The sequence below is a fragment of the Erpetoichthys calabaricus genome, chromosome 4, assembly GCF_900747795.2.
Source record: "Erpetoichthys calabaricus chromosome 4, fErpCal1.3, whole genome shotgun sequence".
In the NCBI taxonomy this organism is placed as follows: Eukaryota; Metazoa; Chordata; class Cladistia; order Polypteriformes; family Polypteridae; genus Erpetoichthys; species Erpetoichthys calabaricus.
Genome location: NC_041397.2, coordinates 187,477,702 through 187,500,257, shown reverse-complemented (window position 1 = coordinate 187,500,257; position 22,556 = coordinate 187,477,702). Strand labels below are relative to the sequence as shown.

Sequence of the window (22,556 nt, the reverse complement as noted above, 5' to 3'; positions counted from 1 at the left end):
TCACATGGTCCTAACTATTCAGACCCTTTGCTCAGTATTTAGTAGAAGCACCCTTTTGAGCTAATACAGCCATGAGTCTTCTTGGGAAAGATGCAACAAGTTTTTCACACCTGGATTTGGGGATCCTCTGCCATTCCTCCTTGCAGATCCTCTCCAGTTCTGTCAGGTTGGATGGTAAACGTTGGTGGACAGCCATTTTTAGGTCTCTCCAGAGATGCTCTCCACACATACCTCAGTGCAAGACACATGACAGCCCGCATGGAGTTTGCTAAAAGACACCTGAAGGACTCTGAGATGGTGAGAAATAAGATTCTCTGGTCTGATGAGACCAAGATAGAACTTTTTGGCCTTAATTCTAAGCGGTATGTGTGGAGACAACCAGGCACTGCTCATCACTTGTCCAATACAGTCCCCACAGTGAAGCATGGCGGTGGCAGCATCATGCTGTGGGGGTGTTTTTCAGCTGCAGGGACAGGACGACTGGTTGCAATCGAGGGAAAGATGAATGCGGCCAAGTACAGGGATATCCTGGACAAAAACCTTCTCCAGAGTGCTAAGGACCTCAGACTGGGCCGAAGGTTTACCTTCCAACAAGACAATGACCCTAAGCACACAGCTAAAATAACGAAGGAGTGGCTTCACAACAAGTCTGTGACTGTTCTTGAATGGCCCAGCCAGAGCCCTGACTTAAACCCAATTGAGCATCTCTGGAGAGACCTAAAAATGGCTGTCCACCAACGTTTACCATCCAACCTGACAGAACTGGAGAGGATCTGCAAGGAGGAATGGCAGAGGATCCCCAAATCCAGGTGTGAAAAACGTATTGTATCTTTCCCAAGAAGACTCATGGCTGTATTAGCTCAAAAGGGTGCTTCTACTAAATACTGAGCAAAGGGTCTGAATAGTTAGGACCATGTGATATTTCAGTTTTTCTTTTTTAATAAATCTGCAACAATTTCAAAAATTCTTTTTTTTGTCTGTCAATATGGGGTGCTGTGTGTATATTAATGAGGGAAAAAATTAATTTAAATGATTTTAGCAAATGGCTGCAATATGACAAAGAGTGAAAAATTGAAGGGGGTCTGAATACTTTCCGTACCCACTGTATATCTGCTATGTACCTAGTGCTGCCAGAATAGAGTCTGGCAAAACCGAACTGGATTTAATCAGTCAGATGCTAAAAGCATTTTTATGTAGAATCCCAATTTACCTGAATTGAAACAAAAGTAAATTCCCATAATTTGCTCTTTCAAAGAGTGAAAAAAATAGAAAGATATTTATGTCGTTGAGTCATTATATTAGTTCTTGATGTCTGATGCCATAGCCCAGTATCTTTGATATAATATAAATTTCTTCACACCCCTTGACAGTGCAGCAGTCCATTACACAACACATCCACACTCTCATTCAACACTCACAAGGGCTTTGGAATTGCCAAGGCCACAATTTTGTGTGTCTTATTTTGTGGGAATAACTTGCCAAATTCACATTTTTGCTTATGCATTTTAATATAGATTAACACTAACGCAATGATGTAATTATGAGTAATTATAAAAGTTGCTTTTGTTAAATTCTTTGTAGTGGAATGTCACCATTTTTCTTCATAAGAACCTCTTTTTCTTTATGTTTGGTGTATGGATACTGGCTTTCCAGTACATTAAATATTTCTATAAACCTAGCTTAACTAGTTGTTAGGAAGTATACTGTTTATTAGGACTCATTCACACTTAGAATGTTATATAACTCACCTGTTACTAAGAGAATGTCTTTTTATTATTTGTGGGCTAATCCTGTCTCCAATGAGAGTGCAGTTATGTATCTTTATAAACAAGTTTCTGACAAGCTATAATTAGGGTTTTTTTTTTTGCAATGTGTCTGTAGGTCGATGCAATTTACATCTTTGTAGTTGGTGATATTAAAGAAGCCGGAATGGAGAGTCTCAGAAAAAACTTGGTTGATTGTCAATGCCCTGTCCATATGGTATCATTCAATGCAAAAAATAAAAGCACAATGAAATTCCTAAAAGAGTTAACGCATTTGACAACTGGACGGTAGGTTATATATTTTTTTAAATCTTTTATTCTGTATATAGGAGATTGCGTTTGACATATATTTAGAGAATGGGGCACATTCTTTGTAATGTGTGCATGTTCTTTTGTGTTGTTAACTTTTCTTTGGTGGTCTAAGAATATACTGTCCAAGAAACATCCAACCGTCCAATCATTTTCTGAACCTACTTTTCCAAACTATTGTTTTACTTTGGCAGAGCCTGTTATAGGTTCATTGAGAAGAATGAGCCAACTGTATCTGGACAGCAGGTCCCAGTCACTTTCAAACATGCTCTCACTCGTAGGCAAATCAGAGTTCCCATTTAACCTTATGTGTGTGTTTTTGGCTTGCAGAGGGCACTGGTGTTCCCAGAGAAAATCTCCACATAGAGGAAACATACAAGCTGGATACACTGATCTGCCTATGAATCAGACCCTAGATATAGCAATCCTAACCACGGTGTTACCATGCCTTATATTAGACCAATACATGTGTGTGCACTGCCGTGAACAGGCAGTCTGTAACGTGCCTTATACTCCTTGTTGCTGGGACAGATTATTTCACCCTGTGAACTGTGCACTGTATAAACAGGGTCAGCAAGTGGATGGGCCAGTTATTTTAAACAGGAATAAGACACCATAGTCTGTAAATACTACACTGGATTCATGGTATTTTCCAAGCAGTTTCTTAATTAGCCATAATTATGTAAGCACCCACACTACCAATCAGCTTCCACTACTGATTCAGTTTCACCGAAACTTGTTTTGTCTGGTTGATGTATTTTATATGGAAAGTTATTAATTATATGGTTGTATCCTCCTTTCGTTCTTCTTTTTCTGAAAATCCTGCTAATGTGTAGTTTAATGTGAAAAAAGTACAAAATTGTTTTTGTTGATTTCACTATGTATCTTTTTTGTTTCTTCGATGCCATTGTAAATTTAATTTCTAAATTTCCTTTGTGATTAACACGTAGGTGTTTGCCACACAAAGAGGGAAGAGGCAGGTTTTTATTAAAAAGAATTGGGTGAAGAAATGTTGTCGAAAGATCACACAAGGTCCATTAACCAAAAACCAAACCAATCTTTCATCTTGCCTCAATATAGTTTCAAAAGTCAAAGTCAAGAGAATCAAAGCCCTAAGTCTTTAGCCAGAAAATCGTTAATCAAAAATCCCACATAACACAAACTTGGATAACCAGGAAGCCTTCCTCCAGAACTTTATACCTAATTATCACTGACATTAGACACTGCATACTTCCGGTTGTCCAAGCCTAGCAATGTTGTAGTCAATTCAGCAAAATGGCAGCCCCTATCATAAAGCAGTTTTGACATGACAGGAAGACGTTGAAAGTGCTTGGCAAAAACTCTCATCAGAAACAGATTCTAAATATTTCAGAACCACAGAGTGAAAAAGAATATCCAGAAAAAATGTAAAATAAAATGAAAAAGAATTTAAAACAAAACCGGATTATATAACATTACGGTTACAAATTGTGTTGAGTTAAAGTAGCCAATCACATTTTTGTACACAACTAATTAATAATTTCTCAGTCTTTACAAACAAACTATGTTTGCTCATTAACTTCTCTAAAGTAAAAGGTTTGTTGATAATGTGAATCCTAAATTTTAGTGAGAAATAAAACACTATTTATAATCTCTGACATTACAAACTATGAGTTGATGCACATGTAAATCAGTAGATATTCAATTAGCAAAAAGTACAAACTGCAGATAAATAAACTACTTTAAAAGTCAAACTTGCAAGCTCTGTTTTACAAACTTACCCATTATTTGAGTTGAGCAAGAAAGGGCCAGCACACTTTTATCTAAGTGGATAACAAAACTGAAATTTTCTTAAATTGTGCAGGTGAAACAAGAAAAGGAGGCTTTTCGGTGTGTGTGTGTTGTTAGGGTTGACTTAGGATGCTTATGCATTGTAGTGTTTTTAATGAGTCCAGAGACATGAAAATAAATAAGTTCTTTAAACTATGAAAATATTATATTAGAAATGCTGCTTTTTACTTTCTCGTATTCGAAGTATAGGGAAAGTATTGTAATCGTCCAAAGATTTGATGTTAAGATTTTGATGAATCTTGAAATTTTAGACCTCCCTGCTTTCTCATTTACAAAGTATAGGGAAGATATAGGAATCCTCCAAAAATTCCATTGCGAGATTTTGATGAATCTCGACGTTTTAGACCACCCTGAGTCGAAAATACCATTTTTGGAATTATGTATGTCTGTCTGTATGTGTGTGTGTATGTAAACACAATAAGTTGAGTACGCTTTCACTTAGGTCAACCAAATTTTGCATACAAGTATTAGGTACAAAAAAGTAGATTTCTATTTCAGTTAACTGGAAGTGGTACTTTAACTTTTATTCATGCAGCTGCAGAGTCCGATTTATTCATGTTTACTTTTATAATAATAGTTCAATATATTATTAATTTAATTTGATTTGTTCTTGATGATTAATATACATAATAATAAAATATAATCATTGTCTTTCGGTTTACTCCTCAAATATCCATTCCAATATCTGAGTATATGAGAAAGTCTAGGGGAGACCATTCCCAATGTTTATTGTCACAAATTGACTTTTTAAAATATACATACAAAATTAATATGTAATTTTATGGTTATGGTTGTCTTTTGGGATGATAGACACAGTAATTTTCATATACCTTATGGCTATTAGCATATTTTTGGAATCAATAAAAAATATCTATAAACCCAATTATTTTTTGTCTGTTATCTACTGTTGTTTTCTTCATTCTGTTACCACTGCCTTTTTCCTCTTTAGTGCAATAATGTGAATAATGAATGCATACTTAATGAAATATGTTGTTAATTGTTTTCTCTATTATTTTTGGTCATCATTTTATTTATTCTAATGTATTTAAATAAAAAAAATTCTTTTAAGATTCCATGCCTTTGCTGAAATAATCAATAAGAGTGATGTTATTCTGCCACTTGGTTTTGCTGGGAATAATGTTCAAGATGAAGGCATCTTGACACAAAGGCAACCTGTTGGTGGCGTCCCTCAAGGTACTGATATTTCTTTTTCTTGTTTCCTTACATAAAATATATTAGTTTAGTTACTTTATTGTCCTGTGTCTAAAGGAATTATTATTTGATATTGCCCCACATAAAGCAAACATATATAATGCACAAAATAGCTTCTATAACATACTGCTTTCTCTGTTACCATCAAGAGAGGTCCAGAAGCTGAGCACAAGCTTGCATGCGACAGCTCAATTTTGTGATCGTATCCGGTTCATTTTGCAAGATTTAGAATACCCGCAGTGGGCTGGCGACCTGTGCAGGAATAGTTCTTGCCTTGCACCTGTTGCTTGCTAGGATAGGCTCCTGCTTTCCTGTGTCCTATCCTGGATAAATGGGTTTGGAAAGTGGATGGCAGAGTCCTGGATCAACAGACAAGCTAATAATGGAATTTTGAATTATAGTCCTTTAATTTTAAACATGATGTTCTAAACTGTAATTCTGCTTACTGTGTCAGGCCAATAATGAATACGAGACAATACTGAACTAGGCATGCAAAACAATGAATAGATGTGTGGGTGTGAGATTAATGAAAATTATTAGAAGGGAAAATGAGAAAATAAAGCATGTATTTCTTAAAATTAAAAGAAACCTTGAAACTGTATTTATTATATAATTCAGGTGACATGTTGATGACATGACTTGCAGATTTTGGACTTTAATTTACAAAGGTGCAAAATCAGGTTTTACTGGCATTTTGAGTAAAGAAATTCTTCTGGATTTTGCTTGAAATCCAAAGTCAATACTGAATAACTGTACATTATATGCATTACTGCATTAAATCATTTGTTTTATTTTTTATTTTCTTTTTTGAATGCTGTGGAACATGTTATTTGCTTGCACGCATTATTGAGGGCAAGCGTGATAAAAACAATTTGGTCCTGTTCATGATATAAGGTGATTAACTAACTAAATTGTACTACCTTTCTGCAGACCCAACTATAAAAAACATATACTGTATGTCTCTGTCAGATATATTATAATGTTGAGGGTTTCTTTGGAGTTTAACTTTCTGTGAAAGGCACCATGTCAAATAAATATTGAGTATCTAGACAATTATTAATAGTTTTTTTTAGTAATGGTTTCTGGCAGTTTGGATTACATATTTTAGTATCTAGCACCATAACAGTTAATGATACTTGTAATACTTTATCTGAATGGATCTTTCTACATTAACGGCAGCACAAAGGCATAACATTTTCCACAGCTATCTTAGTGCTGTAGAGTTCTGGGTTCAAATTCCAGTCTAATTACTCTTTTTGGTGAGTTTACACATGTCTGAGTGGGATGTTCTCCAGGGTACTTTGGGTTCTTTTGGGATCCATAATGTTATCGCAGGTCAAAACTGAAGCAGTGTGAGTGATTGCTTTCTGCGATGGATTGGCGTTCCGCCCAGACTTAGTTCCTGTATTGGTCTGGCATATACCACTGAGATATATACATTGGCTTCCCATGACCCTTAACCTGGGTTATGCAGGTTTGAAAACTGAGCGAGGAGGAGCCAAATGATTTGTTTGGTGTTTGGTAGGTCTGGCAGTTCAGCCACTAGACAGAACAGGAATTGTATCGATCTTCATAGGAAGGCCCACATGGACCGCAGGTCTGTTGATTCTTGTCTCTTTATACAGTATATGCAAATATTTTTTCTGTATTTTAACCTCCTTTGTGTTATTTTTTTAATAAAAACATATTGTTTACATTTGTCTTCACTGGAGTTACTCTGGTTAGAGGGATTCCATAAGTCCACACAATAACTTTGCTCGCCAATCCCCCAGCATGCACTATGCGCCAGCAACTGCGCATCTGTGCCGCACGCGTATGTGGATTTCACTTTCACCAAACAACAAAACTTTTTATTCTTGTGGATAGGCCTCTTCATTGGAAAGAAACTCTACTTTTCCTTGATGGCTACACAAATTAGGCGATTTACAAGTCTCTGACTTAAAGTTTAAAGCCACATACTTCTGTCATATCACCTATGTCCATATATTCGATCTCTTTTCGCTTTTACCTTTTCATCAATATTGCATTGAATTTTGATTCCGTGTTTGGAATTACATTGTGACAATGCAACGTATAACTGCCTGTGACTGAATATCATTTCTTTCTCTCAACAAGAAATGTGTCTGATAATAGTATTCACACAAATGAAAAATGATTAAACCGTGTGCGTGGTTATGTGGGCAGGAGTTTTCCAAATCTCTTTGCATAAGCTCTTGTCTCGCGGGGCTTGAAATTTTCTCTCGTGGGATTTCACTTTCACCAAACAACAAATCTTTTAATTCCAGTAGTCCAGTAGTGCAAATGCGTAAGAAATTGTATTATGTGTTTATGATTTGTAAGCCACTTCTGTGACAAATTAAAATGTAAAATATATTTTGGTATCAGGTCCCTCAATGATTAAGTTAAGAAGAGTTTATTATCCCTAAAGAACATTTGTTTGCAGCAGGAATGTCTAAATATAAAACAGTTTTCCACAGACACTATAAAACATGGTGTAATAAAATAATTTACAAAAAAAGTGTAACAGATAATAATCAAATGCTAGATATAAATACTGTATATAATGAAGTAAGTTAAAATTTATCAAGGATTCCTACACAAAGTATTCTTCCAATATGGTGTGATGACTTTAATAGTTCATCAAGGACTCTTACAATTGAAAATGCTTGTAACTGAATAAAAAAATGTTATATCGGGGGGGTTGTACTGGAGCAGAAATGTTTAAGACCAGATGCCTTGTCTGATGCTACCCTTCTTAGTTCACTTGCACAACATGCAAGAGGAACACTGACCTTAACCTAACCCCAGAACTCAGAGATGCGAATGATGAGTTGGCTGTGTGCAGTGTCACAAAGTGTGAAGAAGGAGATTACTGAGTTAAAAGGGTGGGGAGGCGATAGGGGCATTTTGAAGAGAAACAGACTGAGGTGGTTTGGGCATGAGGAGCAAAAGGCAGAGAATGACTTAATAATAATAATAATAATACATTTTATTTATATAGCGCCTTTCCCATGCTCAAGGCACTTACAGAATAAATAAAGAACGGCAGAATATACAGTATATAGCATTGTACAAACCAGATAAATAAACAAAGAAGATTAAGACAGTAAATTCTGAAAAAAAAAAACAGACAACATAATTAATGGTCTCGCACACACATACAGGTTACATGAGCATCTTGACAGAGAAGTAAACTGAGAGAAAGGTAATAAAGTCAAGTAGAGCTAAAAGCCTTCCTGAACAGATGAGTTTTGAGTTGTTTTTTAAAAGAATTCATGGAGTCAGCTGACCTGATTAATTTTGGTAGGTCATTCCAGAGTCTGGGCGCTATACAGCTGAAGGCCCTGTCACCCATGGAGTGTAGATTAGTGACGGGCACAACAAGATTACCAGAATCAGAGGACCTTAGTGGGCGGGCAGGCACATAGTGATGGAGAAGGTCACTGATGTAGTTTGGCGCGAGGTTATTTAAAGCTTTGTAGGTTATTAGTAGGATTTTATATTCGATTCTGTAGGACACAGGGAGCCAGTGAAGGCGGAGCAGGATGGGTGTGATGTGCTCGCTGCTGCTGGCTCGAGTAAGGACTCTTGCAGCTGAGTTTTGAATAAGCTGGAGCTGTGATATAAGATTAGAAGGGGCACCTGCCAGTAGGGAATTACAATAATCGATGCGGGATGTGATAAAAGCATGGACAAGTTTCTCAGCATTAGAGAAGGAGAGGAAGGAGCGAACACGGGATATGTTACGGAGGTGAAAGTAAGAAAGTTTCTTAATGTGATTTATGTGGGCGGAATAAGTGAGGGAGGAGTCAAAAATGACACCAAGATTTTTTACAGTAGAGGCAGGTCTGATGAGATCACTGCCAAGATGGACTGGGAAGGAGCTCATTTTATTAAGTTGCATTTTAGTCCCAATTTGCAGGAGTTCAGTTTTATTGCAATTTAATTTTAAAGAGTTCTGCTCCATCCAGGTTTTAATTTCACTAAGGCAGGTTGTGAGCTGAGAAAGCTCTGATGAAGTTCCACTTTTAACATTGAAGTAGAGCTGAGTATCATCTGCATAAAAATGATAACCCAATCCATAACTACGGATAATATGGCCATGGGGAAGCATATAAATACAGAAAAGCAGAGGACCGAGGACAGAGCCCTGAGGGACTCCTTGTGTGACTGAAGCTGAGCTGGATCTACTGTTGCCAAGACTAACAAACTCTTGCCTATCAGTCAGATAGGACTTGAACCACTGGAGGGCAGTGCCAGAGATATCCAGCATGTTCTCCATTCTGAACAGTAGGATGTCATGTCTGACAGTGTCAAATGCTGCACTGAGGTCTAACAGAATTAATATGCTGGTTTGTCCAGAGTCTGCTGCCATAAGCAAATCATTGGTTACCCGTAGCAGAGCAGTTTCACAGCTGTGCCGCGCCCTGAAACCAGACTGAAAGGGTTCCATCAAATTATTAAAGGTTAGGTAATTGGTGAGTTGGGAAGCTACAACACGCTGAAGAACTTTTGACAGGAAAGGTAAGTGGGAAATAGGCCGGAAATTGTTAAGATTGTCAGCATCAAGGCCAGACTTTTTTAACGTTGGGGTTACAGAAGCAATTTTAAAAGTGAGCGGCACAGAGCCAGTGTCAAGGGATGAGTTTATTATTGTTGTAACAGTCGGGATTATGGCATGAAGGCAGGATTTAAGTAGTGTGGTGGGGATGGGGTCCAGTACACAAGTAGTCGGCCTCATCTTATAAAGCAGGTCATTAACAAACGCAGATGTGACTGGTGAGAACTTAGAGAAGGAGCTGGATGGAGTGGGAAAACAGGGAGAGATATAAACAGATGATGTATTTATGTTGGTTGAATTATTTAGATCTTTAATTTTGTTATGGAAAAAGTGGAGGAATTCCTCACAGACTTCAGTAGAAGAGGTAGTTGGACCAGATGCGGGTTCGAGTAGTTTATTAACTACAGAGAACAAAACCCTTGGGTTATCATGGCTACTTTCTATTATTCTGCCATAATGGGTGTTCTTGGCAGAAGTTAGTGCTTCTCTGTAAGCTCTTTGGTGGTCAGAGAAAGCCTGGATGTGCACGGTGAGGCCAGTCTTACGTGACATTCTCTCAAGGCGTCGGCCAGCTGCTTTCATAGACCGCAATTCTGAGTTATACCAAGGAGCTGAACGTTTAAAGGAAACCTCCTTATGTTTTAAAGGAGCTGTTTTATCTAATGCTGAGTGAAGGGCTGTGTTATAGTGGTGAACAAAACTATCTAGTGTTGATGGAATAGGTGCAGACAGTAAAAGATCAGAAATGGATCCAGAAAGGATAGAGGGACAGATATTTTTAAGGTTTCTGTAAGAAATTTGTCGTTTACAGGTAAGAGGTGGGAGAGGTAATGAGACAGTGAAAAATACTGCTTTATGGTCAGAGAGTCCCAAATCGGTGCTGTAAATGTTGGCAACAGATAGTCCAGAAGTGCAGATCAGGTCCAATATATGACCGCCACAATGGGTTGGAAAATCAACATGTTGTGTCAAGTCATAACAGTCCAGTAAGGACAGGAATTCATTTCTCAGTTTAGATGTGGGGGTGTCAATATGGATGTTGAAATCACCAAGAAGGATAATTCTCTGTGAGTAAGAGCTTAGGTGAGTCAAAAGTTCAATCAGATCGGATAAGAAGGATGCATTGTATTTTGGGGGACGATAAAGAACAATGAGTGAGACAGGACCTGATTCCGTTGTTAGTTTAAGAGCCAGGCACTCAAAAGACAATGGGCAGTCAATTGGGATTCTTTTAACGTTTAAGTCTTCTCTGATAATTACTGCCAGCCCGCCGCCATGTCTTGAGCTGCGAGGCTCTGAGTGGAAAGTGAAACCAATTGGAGTCGCCTCTGTGAGAGACGCAAATTCGTTTGGTTTTTGCCAAGTCTCCGTTAGACACAGAATATCAAGTTTGGTGTCAGTGATGAGTTCTGACAACACCAACGCTTTGCCATTAAGAGACCTCGAGTTAAACAGTGCAATATTACATAATGAGGCTTCTTTCTGCACAGAGCCGCAATCAGGGTTTATTCCCACATAATGCAAATTTGGCACACCGACAATTCTATTTCCAGGGTCATGAGAAGGACGGCGTATTCCTGAGCAAATGCTGCCGGTGGTCTTTTCATTCGCAGCCCGGCGGTGGCGGCGACCTGACCCGCGATGTATATATTTCGGGCGCTGCAAAATACCGGCGTCCTTTAGGATGTTGCAGTCAGACCATTTGCTCTGGACAAACTGTTTAATAAGAAGGAGTTTGTCATGAGAGTATTTTAGCATGATGCTGAGTAATACTTATCTGAATAGCAGTGGAGAAGCAGCACAGCAGAGTGGAACCGGTAGGACAGGCGAGTGTGGTAGCGTAGGTGAGCAGCCATAGCAATCAGCAGAAAGCATAGCAAGAGGAGGTAGCAGGAGTTGGAGATTCCAATACACAGTCACAAAATGTAACGCTTGGTAATTTCAGGCGTGATCGCCCCGGAGCCAAAAGCCAGGTTAATAAGAACATCAGATCAGTTCCCAGTCGTATAGTACTATAAGATGAAACGGGAGCAGATCAGCAAAGCGAATTAAATATAATCACGGAGACAGATCATCCCGAGGTCCTAGATTGCCAGGCACAAAGAAATGCTTGAAGGTTCTCGTCCCGTGATCCACAGACTCAGCTATTCCCAGTCAAAGTAGAGTCCATAAAATCTGTAAATATAAGCCAAATCCATACAATTCGAGTCAGCTGTATCCACGAACTATACGTACAATAAAAGAAATAAAACAAACGTAAGAAAGTGTAGAATTAGGCGAATTTTGTGAGAAGTGTTGTTTACAGGGAGGAGCGGCAACAACATGCGTGCGCCAGCGTCCCCTCACCAGTGTCATCAGCCACTTCTACTTGGTGTAGAAGTGCACAAAAACAAAGAAGAAGGGGATGAGGTCAAGAGGGAGGCCAAGTAAGATATAGTTGACAGTGGTCTCAGATGATGTGAAAAGAATGGGTCTTCCCACTAAAGTATGAACAGGACCGTGGAGAGTGGAGAAAAGAGATTTGGGCAGCGACACGTTAATCCGAGTAAACCCATACAATGTCCATGAAAATGGTAATGATGTTATGATGACAAAAACAGCTATAAATCTATCACCATTGAGTCTTGTGAAACTTACCTTAAAGGCAACAATTCAGACTTTAGAAGCAGAGGATGGTGTGGACGCTAGGGGTCGCTGTTGCCCCATGAAACTCAACAGACAGACGTTCAGGACACACGTATAAAAGCACCAAGTATAAGTTTTAACTATTTTCTTCAATAAAGTGCACAAAGCACCACAATCGCCACAATCCCCAATACAAATAATCAATAATAGCACAATAATCCTTCACCCCCAGCAGCTTCGTCACCCAACCTCCCAACTCCAGCTCCACTTGCTGGGTCTCGAACAGTCCTATATATATTCCTTGACCCGGAAGTGCTCCTTCTCTTCTTCCGGGTCAATGACACCACTTCAGTTCTCAAGCATCCCGGAAGTACTATGGGCATCCGTCCTCATAACTCTGAAGTACTTCTGGGTTGTAGGAAAAGTAGGAGTCCCCAGGTCCTTTATGAGACCCCCCTGGCGGCACCCACGGCACCCAACAGGGCTGAGAAAAAATGACTCCATGTCCCATGATGCCCAGAGGGAATCCGGGGGGAGGCAGTGTCCTGGAAAGGCTGCCCTTCTCTATTCTTCCCGTTCTGGGACATCCCGGCCAGATTGAGCTGCTCTCTCACAATGGTTAGTGTCTGCCAGAACAGGGATAAGTTGTTTCTAACCTGCACATGATACAACTCAGTGAGGGCAGAACATTCATTTGAGTAGTAGGTAAAATCCAAGCTTATTCTTTTTCATGAGTTAAAACACTCATACCAGCAGTCAAACGTAGAAATTGGGGAAATATGTATGGGAAATGCCATCATAAAGCAGATCAGACCTAAATATACACAATAGCTTTCCTGTTTCACTTTGGTTTGACCACACCTGCCTGTCTATTTTCCAAATCCAACACCATTTTCAGAATGACTGGATGGTGAAGACATATCATTAGAGATTTGCACAGAATAAAGAATTTGCATTTCTATTTAAACAGTTAATCTGAATTAAGATCATAATGTTAGGTCTATTTAAATGGTAAAGTACTCAAGTCAAGTCAAGTTTACTGTCATGTGCAAGAAGTACAATGAAATGCCAAGTCATTAAATGTTTTTATTCTCCCTTCAGGGGCTGGAGTTAGAGAAGATGTGTTTCTAATATGGCAAGAAATAGAACAAGCCAAAAAAACTTTACAGAAAGTCCAGTCTCTTATATTGGCAACAACACGATCAGCAGTTGGTAAGTTTTTTATTTAGTACTAGTATGGTCATTAAGCAATTCATTTTGCACATCCCCTGTGTAATCATTTCTTGTATGTACCATACCATACCGTACCTTTCCAATCATTACTTTAAAATTAGTTCAACCAGCAACTTGTTAAGGGTAAATAGCCTACAGACATCGGGAAGTTTTTCTTTACACAGAGAACCATAGACAGATAGTAGGACTTTAGTGATTTTCAAAACTAGATGTAATGTTATTTTGAAAGTATTAAGTGGATAGGACTGGTATGTTTTGTTGGGCTGAATGGCCTGTTCTTGTCTAGAAAGTTATGATATCCTCAAATACAGTCTAAATTGATGAGAGACCAGATCCTATCCTTACAATAGCATTTTTTTGCGAGGAAAAAAACAGATGACAGGATGCCAGTCTATTGAGAGAGCCCACTCACACACTCCCACCCACACTTGGGTGAATATGGAATTGCATATTAATGTAACCTGAATGTATTTGGTAATGTACGGAAACTAGTTGGAATACCTAGAGAAAAACCAACACAAACACTAGGAGAACATACAGACACTGAGGAACTAAGCCAGGGCTACAGGGGTTGAATTATGAGGAAAGATTAAAAGAGCTGAGTCTATACAGTTTAAGTAAAAGAAGGTTAAGAGGTGACATGATTGAAGTGTTTAAAATTTTGAAGGGAAATAATACAGTGGATCAAGACGGTTACTTTAAAATGAGTTCATCAAGAACACATGGACACAGTTAGAAACTTTTAAGGGTAAATTTCGTACAAATATTAGGAAGTTTTTCTTTACACCAAGAATGACAGACACTTGGAATAGGCTACCAAGTAGTGTGGTAGACAGTAAAACTTTAGGGACTTTCAAAACTCGACTTGATGTTTTTATGGAAGAAATAAGTGGATAGGACTGGCGATATTTGTTGGACTGAATGGCCTGTTGTCATTCTAATGTTCTAATGTTCTAACATGCAGGAGCAATCAGCTCTAATGTTCCTCACTGACACTATGTGTGTTATTAGAAAAAGCACCTGCACCCACAAATGTATAAAAGAGTCCAAGTAGATCAAAAAGAGAAAGGGAAAAAGAATGGAGAGAACTGGGAAATTGAGTCAATGCAGTGTAAAGGAGGGAGAGCTGTCAGTGGTCCCGTAAGGGAGTGAGAGAAGTGAGAGGAATGGCGGTCCAGGAATGAGTGACTCCTGTTGAGTGATTTGAAGGAGCAAGGATGACTGTGTGCCCCAGGGGTCCTGTTTGACTGAAGGTGAGTAGTAGGATGATGGAGGTCCGCCTCCAGAGTGTCCCAGCGTTGACAGACTGAGGTGGCTGGGATGACAGCTGGAGAGAGGACTGTGGTTGCAGCATCTCAGTCCGGTTGAGAAGACCTGAAGGGTGAATAGAGGAGAAAAGATGACTTGATGTTTGTTTTAATCTTGGATTTTAACTTATTTAAGGGACTTATTTATTGATGAGTGATCTTCACAAAATGAACTGTGTTTTATGGCTTATTTATTGAAAAACTGCACTGCACTTTACTTATTTGGACACGGTGTAATAAGCTGCACTGCTCTTTTGATGCACCAACTTTGCTTGTTTATTTGTCCTCACTGCCCTAGCAATCCTGGCTATTCATGTCTCTGGTGTAAGAAGACGCCAGGTCTGCAGGCTCTCGGGGCATCACAGTAACATTTAAAAAAAGTATAATTTTTGCATGGAGTATTCCTTTAAAAATAAAACTCATGGTCAGATACTGTTGGTTGAATGTAAAAGTAAACAAGAAGATTGTTAAGAAACCAGCTTGTCTACATCCAAAAGCAGTGTACAATCATGGACAAAGCATAATAAGGAAAAAATAAAAATGATTAAAACACTATTTCAGCTGACTAAGCCAAATAATATTTTAACTTTTTCAATGGTCATGAATAGTAGTTTTTAAATCAGTCTAGACTTTTATATTATATTAAATAATCTTTAGAAAAATGAATGTAAATTGTTTTCTTAACCCAAGCAGTGGCAAAAGATAGTGACACTATCCCAATGGAGGCATGCCTAAGCTCCAAACTTTGGCTGCAGAAATATGGCTTGAAGGCACAGAAGGTCTCTTTTTATGATGCATTTGCCGATTGCGCCTTTCGCCATTCTGATGGAATTGTTGAAATAAAATGTAAGCCATTTGAAGGACAACTGCAGAGTGATGCTGTAAGTAGCTACCAAACAAATAAATGGAGAATATTTATTATGTGTCAATACGCAATTTGTTTTCTTTTAAACCACAAAAATTAGGAACTAGATGTTTTGATATTAATAATGTAGAATTGAATAGAATTACTGTATGTATTCCTTATCCAGTGTTAGTTTCTTCCTTGCACCTAATGCTGCCAGAAGATCAACACTCAAGTGATCCTTCAATGGAAAATGACAAATGGATGGACAAACTTGGTTTTTCAAAAACAATTTTTTTACATCTTCAGATAACAGAATTTAAAGACAGAAATAATCAGTAAAAATGACATTTTAGATCCTTCATCCACCCATATCTCTTTACTATATAAAAAATCCAGGGACGAGACAAGACTTTTTAGCTTGTGATGAGATGTGACTTTTTCAGAGAGATACTTTCAAGTCCCACGAGACAAGACCTTGTACCAAGAGATTTAAACACGCCTGGGACCAGAAATAAAAGACAAGAGCAGATGACAAAGTATAATGTTGTAAAGAAATCAAAAACGCTGATGCGATACACATGCAGAGCAGGTTAGAGATAATGAAAGTACTAAAATTTGAAAGTCTCAAAAAAAATTATAGTATAGATCGCATTAGGGCAAACATACGGAAATTATTACTCAGTAAAATAATGGAACAGTGAAAACAGATCGAATATATTGTTCGGATTTAAACTTTAAGTCGGAGACTTGTAGATCGTCTTAATTCGTGTTGCCATCAGGTAAAAGTAGTGTTTCTTCCCAATGAAGAAGCGTATCCACAAAAATTAAAAGATTTGTTGTTTGGTGAAAGTGAAATGCATATACGCGAGTGGCAGAGACGTGAAGTGGCTGGCAAGTAGCGCAGGCTGGGGGGTTGGCGAGCCCCATAGTTTTTTCAGTAAAACAGTTTTCATGAAAACAGTGGGCACATGGCATGAACCAACCCATCTATTTAGCTGGTGCATTGCAAGCCATATTCCCACACATATCAACACTTAATTTAAATTAGGCTAATATTAGAATCTCCAGTCTATCCGGACGTAATGCATTGTTGATGTTTTTTTAACAGGAACAGCAGTCTGTAAAGAAAGGGCTTTTATTCTCATACAAAGTGACATGGGGTAAATAGTTCAATAAATTACGGGTCTATCCCATGGAGTTAATTACTGTATATAAATACTGTATAGATAGATAGATAGATAGATAGATAGATAGATAGATAGATAGATAGATAGATAGATAGATAGATAGATAGATAGATAGATAGATACTTTATTAATCCCAAGATGGGAAATTCACATACTCCAGCAGCAGCATACTGATACAAAAAGCAATATTAAATTAAAGAGTAATAAAAATGCAGGTAAAAACAGACTTTGAATAATGTTAACGTTTAAAGGGAGGACTTGAAGAGTCGCATAGTTTGGGGGAGGAACGATCTCCTCAGTCTGTCAGTGAAGCAGGACAGTGACAGCAGTCTGTCGCTGAAGCTGCTCCTCTGTCTGGAGATGATACTGTTTAGTGGATGCAGTGCATTCTCCATAATTGATAGGAACCTGCTGAGTGCCCGTCGCTCTGCCACGGATGTCAAACTGTCCAGCTCCATGCCAACAGTAGAGCCTGCTTTCCTCACCAATTTGTCCAGGCGTGAGGCGTACTTCTTAATGCTGCCTCCTCAGCACACCACTGTGTAGAAAAGGGCGCTCGCCACAACCTTCTGATAGAACATCTGCAGCATCTTATTGTAGATGTTGAAGGACGCCAGCCTTCTAAGGAAGTATAGCCGGCTCTGTCCTCTCTTGCACAGAGAATCAGTATTGGCAGTCCAGTCCAATTTATCATCCAGCTGCACTCCCAGGTATTTATAGGTCTGTACCCTCTGCACACAGTCACCTCTGATAATCACGGGGTCCAGGAGGGGCCTGGGCCTCCTAAAATCCACCACCAGCTCCTTGGTTTTGCTGGTGTTCAGGTGTAGGTGGTTTGAGTCTCACGATTTAACAAAGTCCTTGATGAGGTTCCTATACTCCTCCTCCTGCCCACTCCTGATGCAGCCCACGATAGCAGTGTCGTCAGCGAACTTTTGTACGTGGCAGGATTCCGAGTTGTATTGGAAGTCTGATGTATATAGGCTGAACAGGACCGGAGAAAGTACAGTCCCCTGCGGCGTTCCTGTGTTGCTGACCACAATGTCAGACCTGCAGTTCCCAAGACGCACATACTGAGGATCTGACTGTAAGATAGTCCACGATCCATGCCACCAGGTATGAATCTACTCTCTGTCAGCTTGCTAATAAGGAGTAGAGGTTGGATGTTGTTGAAGGTGCTAGAGAAGTCTAGAAACATACTTTTTACAGCACCACTGCCTCTGTCCAAGTGGGAGAGTGATTGGTGTAGCATATAGATGATGGCATCCTCCGCTCCCACCTTCTCCTGGTATGCGAACTGCAGAGGGTCGAGGGCGTGGCATACTTGTGGCCTCAGGTGTTGAAGCAGCAGCTGCTCCATGGTCTTCATCACATGTGACATCAGAGCGACAGTCCGGAAGTCATTCAGCTCTCTAGGACGTGATACCTTTGGGACTGGGGTGATACAAGATGTTTTCCAAAGCCTCAGGACTCTCCCCTGTTCCAGGCTCAGGTTGAAGATGCGCTGTAGAGGACTCCCCAGTTCCAGCGCACAGACCTTCAGCAGTTGTGGCGATACTTCATCTGGACCCGCTGCTTTGCTGGCACGAAGTCTCCTCAGCTCTCTGCTCACCTGCGCTGCTGTAATTGTGGGTGGGGATGTCTCTCCTATGCTGGTATCAGCAAAAGGATGGGTGGAGGGTGTAGTACTCCGAGGTGAGAGTGGGTTAGGGTGGTCAAACCTGTTAAAGAAGTTGTTCATTTGGTTTGCTGTCTTCACGTCTCTCTCGATGGTGGGTGGCACCCCGCCTCGAGATGCAGCCACTGATGATCTTCATCCCATCCCACACTTCCTTCATGCTGTTATTCTGCAACTTCTGCTCCAGCTTTCTCCTGTACTGCTACTTCACTGCACTGAGCTGGACTCTGAGTTCCTTCTGCACGTGCTTGAGCTCATGCTGATCACCGTCTTTAAAAGCCCTTTTCTTCTGGTTCAAAAGGCCCTTGATGTCACTTGTAATCCATGGCTTGTTGTTAGCATAGCAGCGTACAGTTCTTACTGGAACTACAATGTCCATACAGAAGTTGATGTAGTCAGTAGTGCAGTCAACATCCTCCTCAATGTTCTCACTATAAGATCCCTGCAGGATATCCCAGTCCGTAGTTCCAAAGCAGTCTCTCAAAGCCTGCTCTGCCTCAAGGGACCACTTCCTGAATGAGCGTGTGGTTGTAGGTAGCTCCCTCACTCTTGGATTGTAATGAGACTGAAGCAGAACCAGGTTATGATCTGCTTTCCCAAGCACAGGCAGCGGGGTGGCGCTGTATGCGTCTTTAACGTTTGCATACAGTAAGTCAATATCTTATTTCCTCGGGTGTTACAGTCCACATACTGGGAGAAGGCAGGTAATGTTTTGTCCAGCATCACAAGGTTAAAATCTCCAGCAATTACCACAAGCGCCTCAGGATGCTGCGTTTGTAACTTAGCAACAGCAGAATGGATGATGTCACTCGCTATCTCCACGTCCGCCCGAGGAGGGATGTAAACAATAACAACAATGACGTGTCCAAACTCTCTGGGCAAGTAAAATGGATGCAAAATTACAGCCAACAGTGCGATGTCCCTGCAGCAAGTGGAGATTTTGATGTTTACATGTCCAGAGTTACACCACCTTATATTGACATAGAGAGCTAGACCTCCTCCTTTGTGCTTCCCGCATGTACTTGCGTCTCTGTCTGCTCTAACTGTACTAAACCCGGGTAGCTCCACGTTAGCATCTGGGATGGTGGTAGTTAGCCACGTTTCGTAAAAGCACAACAAACTGCATTCTCTGTAGGTTCTGACATTTATAAGCTGTGTGTTATAGTTGTGGGGCCAGGTTTCTTACTTTTCCTTGCAAATACCACTCTTATCTCTCCAAATTCAAATTAGTAAATGGGTAGTTCTTTATTTGGCCTGCCTCAAAATTTACATGCTCCATCAGAAACATCCATCCATTCTCCAACCTGCTGAATCCGAACACATGGTCACAGGGGTCTGATGGAGCCAATCCCAGCCAACACAGGGCACAAGGCAGGAACCAGTCCCGGGCAGGGTGCCAACTGCAGGACACACACAAACACACCCACCCACACACCAAGCACACACTAGGGCCAGTTTAGAATCGCCAATCCACCTAACCAGCATGTCTTTGGACTGTGGGAGGAAACCGGAGCGCCCGGAGGAAACCCACGCAGATACAGGGAGAACATGCAAACTCCACGCAGGGAGGACCCGGGAAGTGAACCCAGGTCCCCAGGTCTCCCAACTGCGAGGCAGCAGCGCTACCCACTGCACCACCGTGCCGCCCCCATCAGAAACAGAGAACATAAAAACACATTGTAAGACAGTAAAACAAATTATTATATTAGTGCAAGACCTGGACCTATATACACAATATAATAATGCTATAATACAATAAAGAAATACTGCCCCCATATCATTATGTTTGTTTTAACTGGCTAGGGTGCCAGGAGTGCCAGGTGCCCCACCTGGCACTCACTCCCTTATCACCACAAGGTATCTGAAGGTACAGCGCGCATCCTGGCCAAGTCAGGCGTCAGAATAACACACAAACCCGCGAACAATCTGCGCACAGTCCTGTTTAATGCTAAAAACAAGAAATCGATAGCAGAAACACGAAACGCAGTTTATAGCATTCCATGCAGTTCTTGCTCAGTGGTATACATAGGACAAACTTCAAAAAGAATCGTAACACGTATACAGGAACATTGCAACGACGTCAGAAGAAAGGACTCACTTTCATTGATCTACACGCATACTAAATCAACAGGACATACATTAAACTGGGACAATGTACAAGTAAAATTTAAGGCCAACACTAAAAGTGCCAGAGAGCTGGCCGAATCTTGGCTATCAAATGAGAACGCTATCAACAGACACTTGGACATAAATCCAGCATATGCAAACTTAAGAAGAATATGTTCATAATAAATGAACTGTACACCCAATACCCCCCCATCACACTGACTTAGCCACCCCCCCCCACACCCTCCACGTAATGTTTTGCTATATATTGCCTTTGATTCTTGTAAGTCTAAGCATTATCCTCCGATGAAGACCTCTGGCAGGGGTTGAAAGCTCAGGAATAAAAACTACTTCATGATACGTAATTCATTTTTTCTCCCTTTGTGGATCTCCAGCTGCAAATATATATATATATATATACACACAGTATATATATATATATATATATATATATATATATATATATATATATATATATATATAGTATATATATATATATATATATATATATATATATTATGTATATATATATATATATATATATATATATATATATATATATATACAGTATATATATATATAACTCTGCAACACCTCTTCCTCCTCCCTGCAATAGTGACTCTAACACCAACACCCTTGTCTTGTTAACGTTTAATTTCAGGTGGTTCTCCTATGCCGCTCATGACAAAATCATCCACTGCTTCTCCGTACTACTCCATATCCCTTTTGTTGATGAGGCTTACAGTAGAAGAGTCAACAGAAAGCTTCTGTTGATGACATAAATAGGGGCTCTTTTAATTGCTCCTTTACACTTACTCTAGTTTGATGTCCTTTCCTGCATGCATTCTGCTGAAAATAGTCTCCATACATTCTACTGAACTCCATGATGCCAGCTACTTGATAGGAAATGTACCTAGTTATACTAGATACCAGCTGATGCAGAATTTATATAGAAGTTCACTGTTCATTTAAAGTCCTTTATTTGAAGACTTGACCTAACCAAGTTACCTTATGTCATATAGTGGAAACCACACACCACTGGCCCTATCTCTTGACTAAAACCTATTCTGAAATTATACTAATAAACAGTAATTCAATTACAATAGTTTTTCATTTCTAAATATTTTGGCAGTTTACTTTTCGGATAATTTCCAAACATGTTAAAATTTCTTTTACATTCTTATTCTAATCTAATGCACATTGCTAAATATGTATACTAAAGTCTTGAATATATCTTCATTAATTATAAGTTGGATGGACATTTCAGTTACTGTATGCATATTGTTAACTTCACAAATTTATTGTTCATTTTAGGTGAAAGGGAATAAACTAATCAATGCAAAATACTGTGATAAATTTGCTCACACACTGTGGAAGGATGGTTCGTTGGTCCATATTTATATTACGGCTGAAAAGTGCAACTCGTATGAAACCATGATGAAGACGGTTATTGATACTCTACAAAAAAGGTGACTTTTGCTTTAAGCCATTAATCGAATATCAGTCATATGCATACAGCATATAATTTAGACTCGTGAAACATACGTTACATTCCAACATACCCATGAAAGCATGACATTTGCCAGCCTCATTTTATCCATTGTTAACCATGCAGGATCAGTAAAAGAACAACAAATAAGTTTCATTATTTGTCGAGGTAATTTTAAAGGAGAAAAGAAGCTACCTCAAAGATAAAACATATCTTAGGTACAGCATAATCTGGGAAATGAAAGTGGAAATGAGGATGTAATGTGAGAAAATACTAGAGGCGGTGACAAGGCCTATTTATGAATTTGGAGAAAACTTTCAATAAAAAAAAATAGAAAAAGCTCAAAGAACTATTGATTCAGATGGAAGATGACTAGAAATATAGAATTATTTAACTTAAGATGTTCGAG

At 39.4% G+C, this 22,556-nt stretch overlaps 1 protein-coding gene across 1 annotated transcript in view; it reads left to right on the top strand.

Annotated features, from left to right (window-relative positions):
• The window catches only part of LOC114651175 (von Willebrand factor A domain-containing protein 3B-like), a 257,875-nt gene that overhangs the window by 68,988 nt on the left and 166,331 nt on the right, over nt 1-22,556 (top strand). The window contains exons 7-11 of the mRNA XM_028801128.2: nt 1,882-2,051; nt 4,972-5,096; nt 13,402-13,512; nt 15,531-15,721; nt 21,973-22,127. Of these exons, the coding sequence (XP_028656961.1) occupies nt 1,882-2,051; nt 4,972-5,096; nt 13,402-13,512; nt 15,531-15,721; nt 21,973-22,127 (752 nt within the window). The remainder of the gene's footprint in view (nt 1-1,881; nt 2,052-4,971; nt 5,097-13,401; nt 13,513-15,530; nt 15,722-21,972; nt 22,128-22,556) is intronic.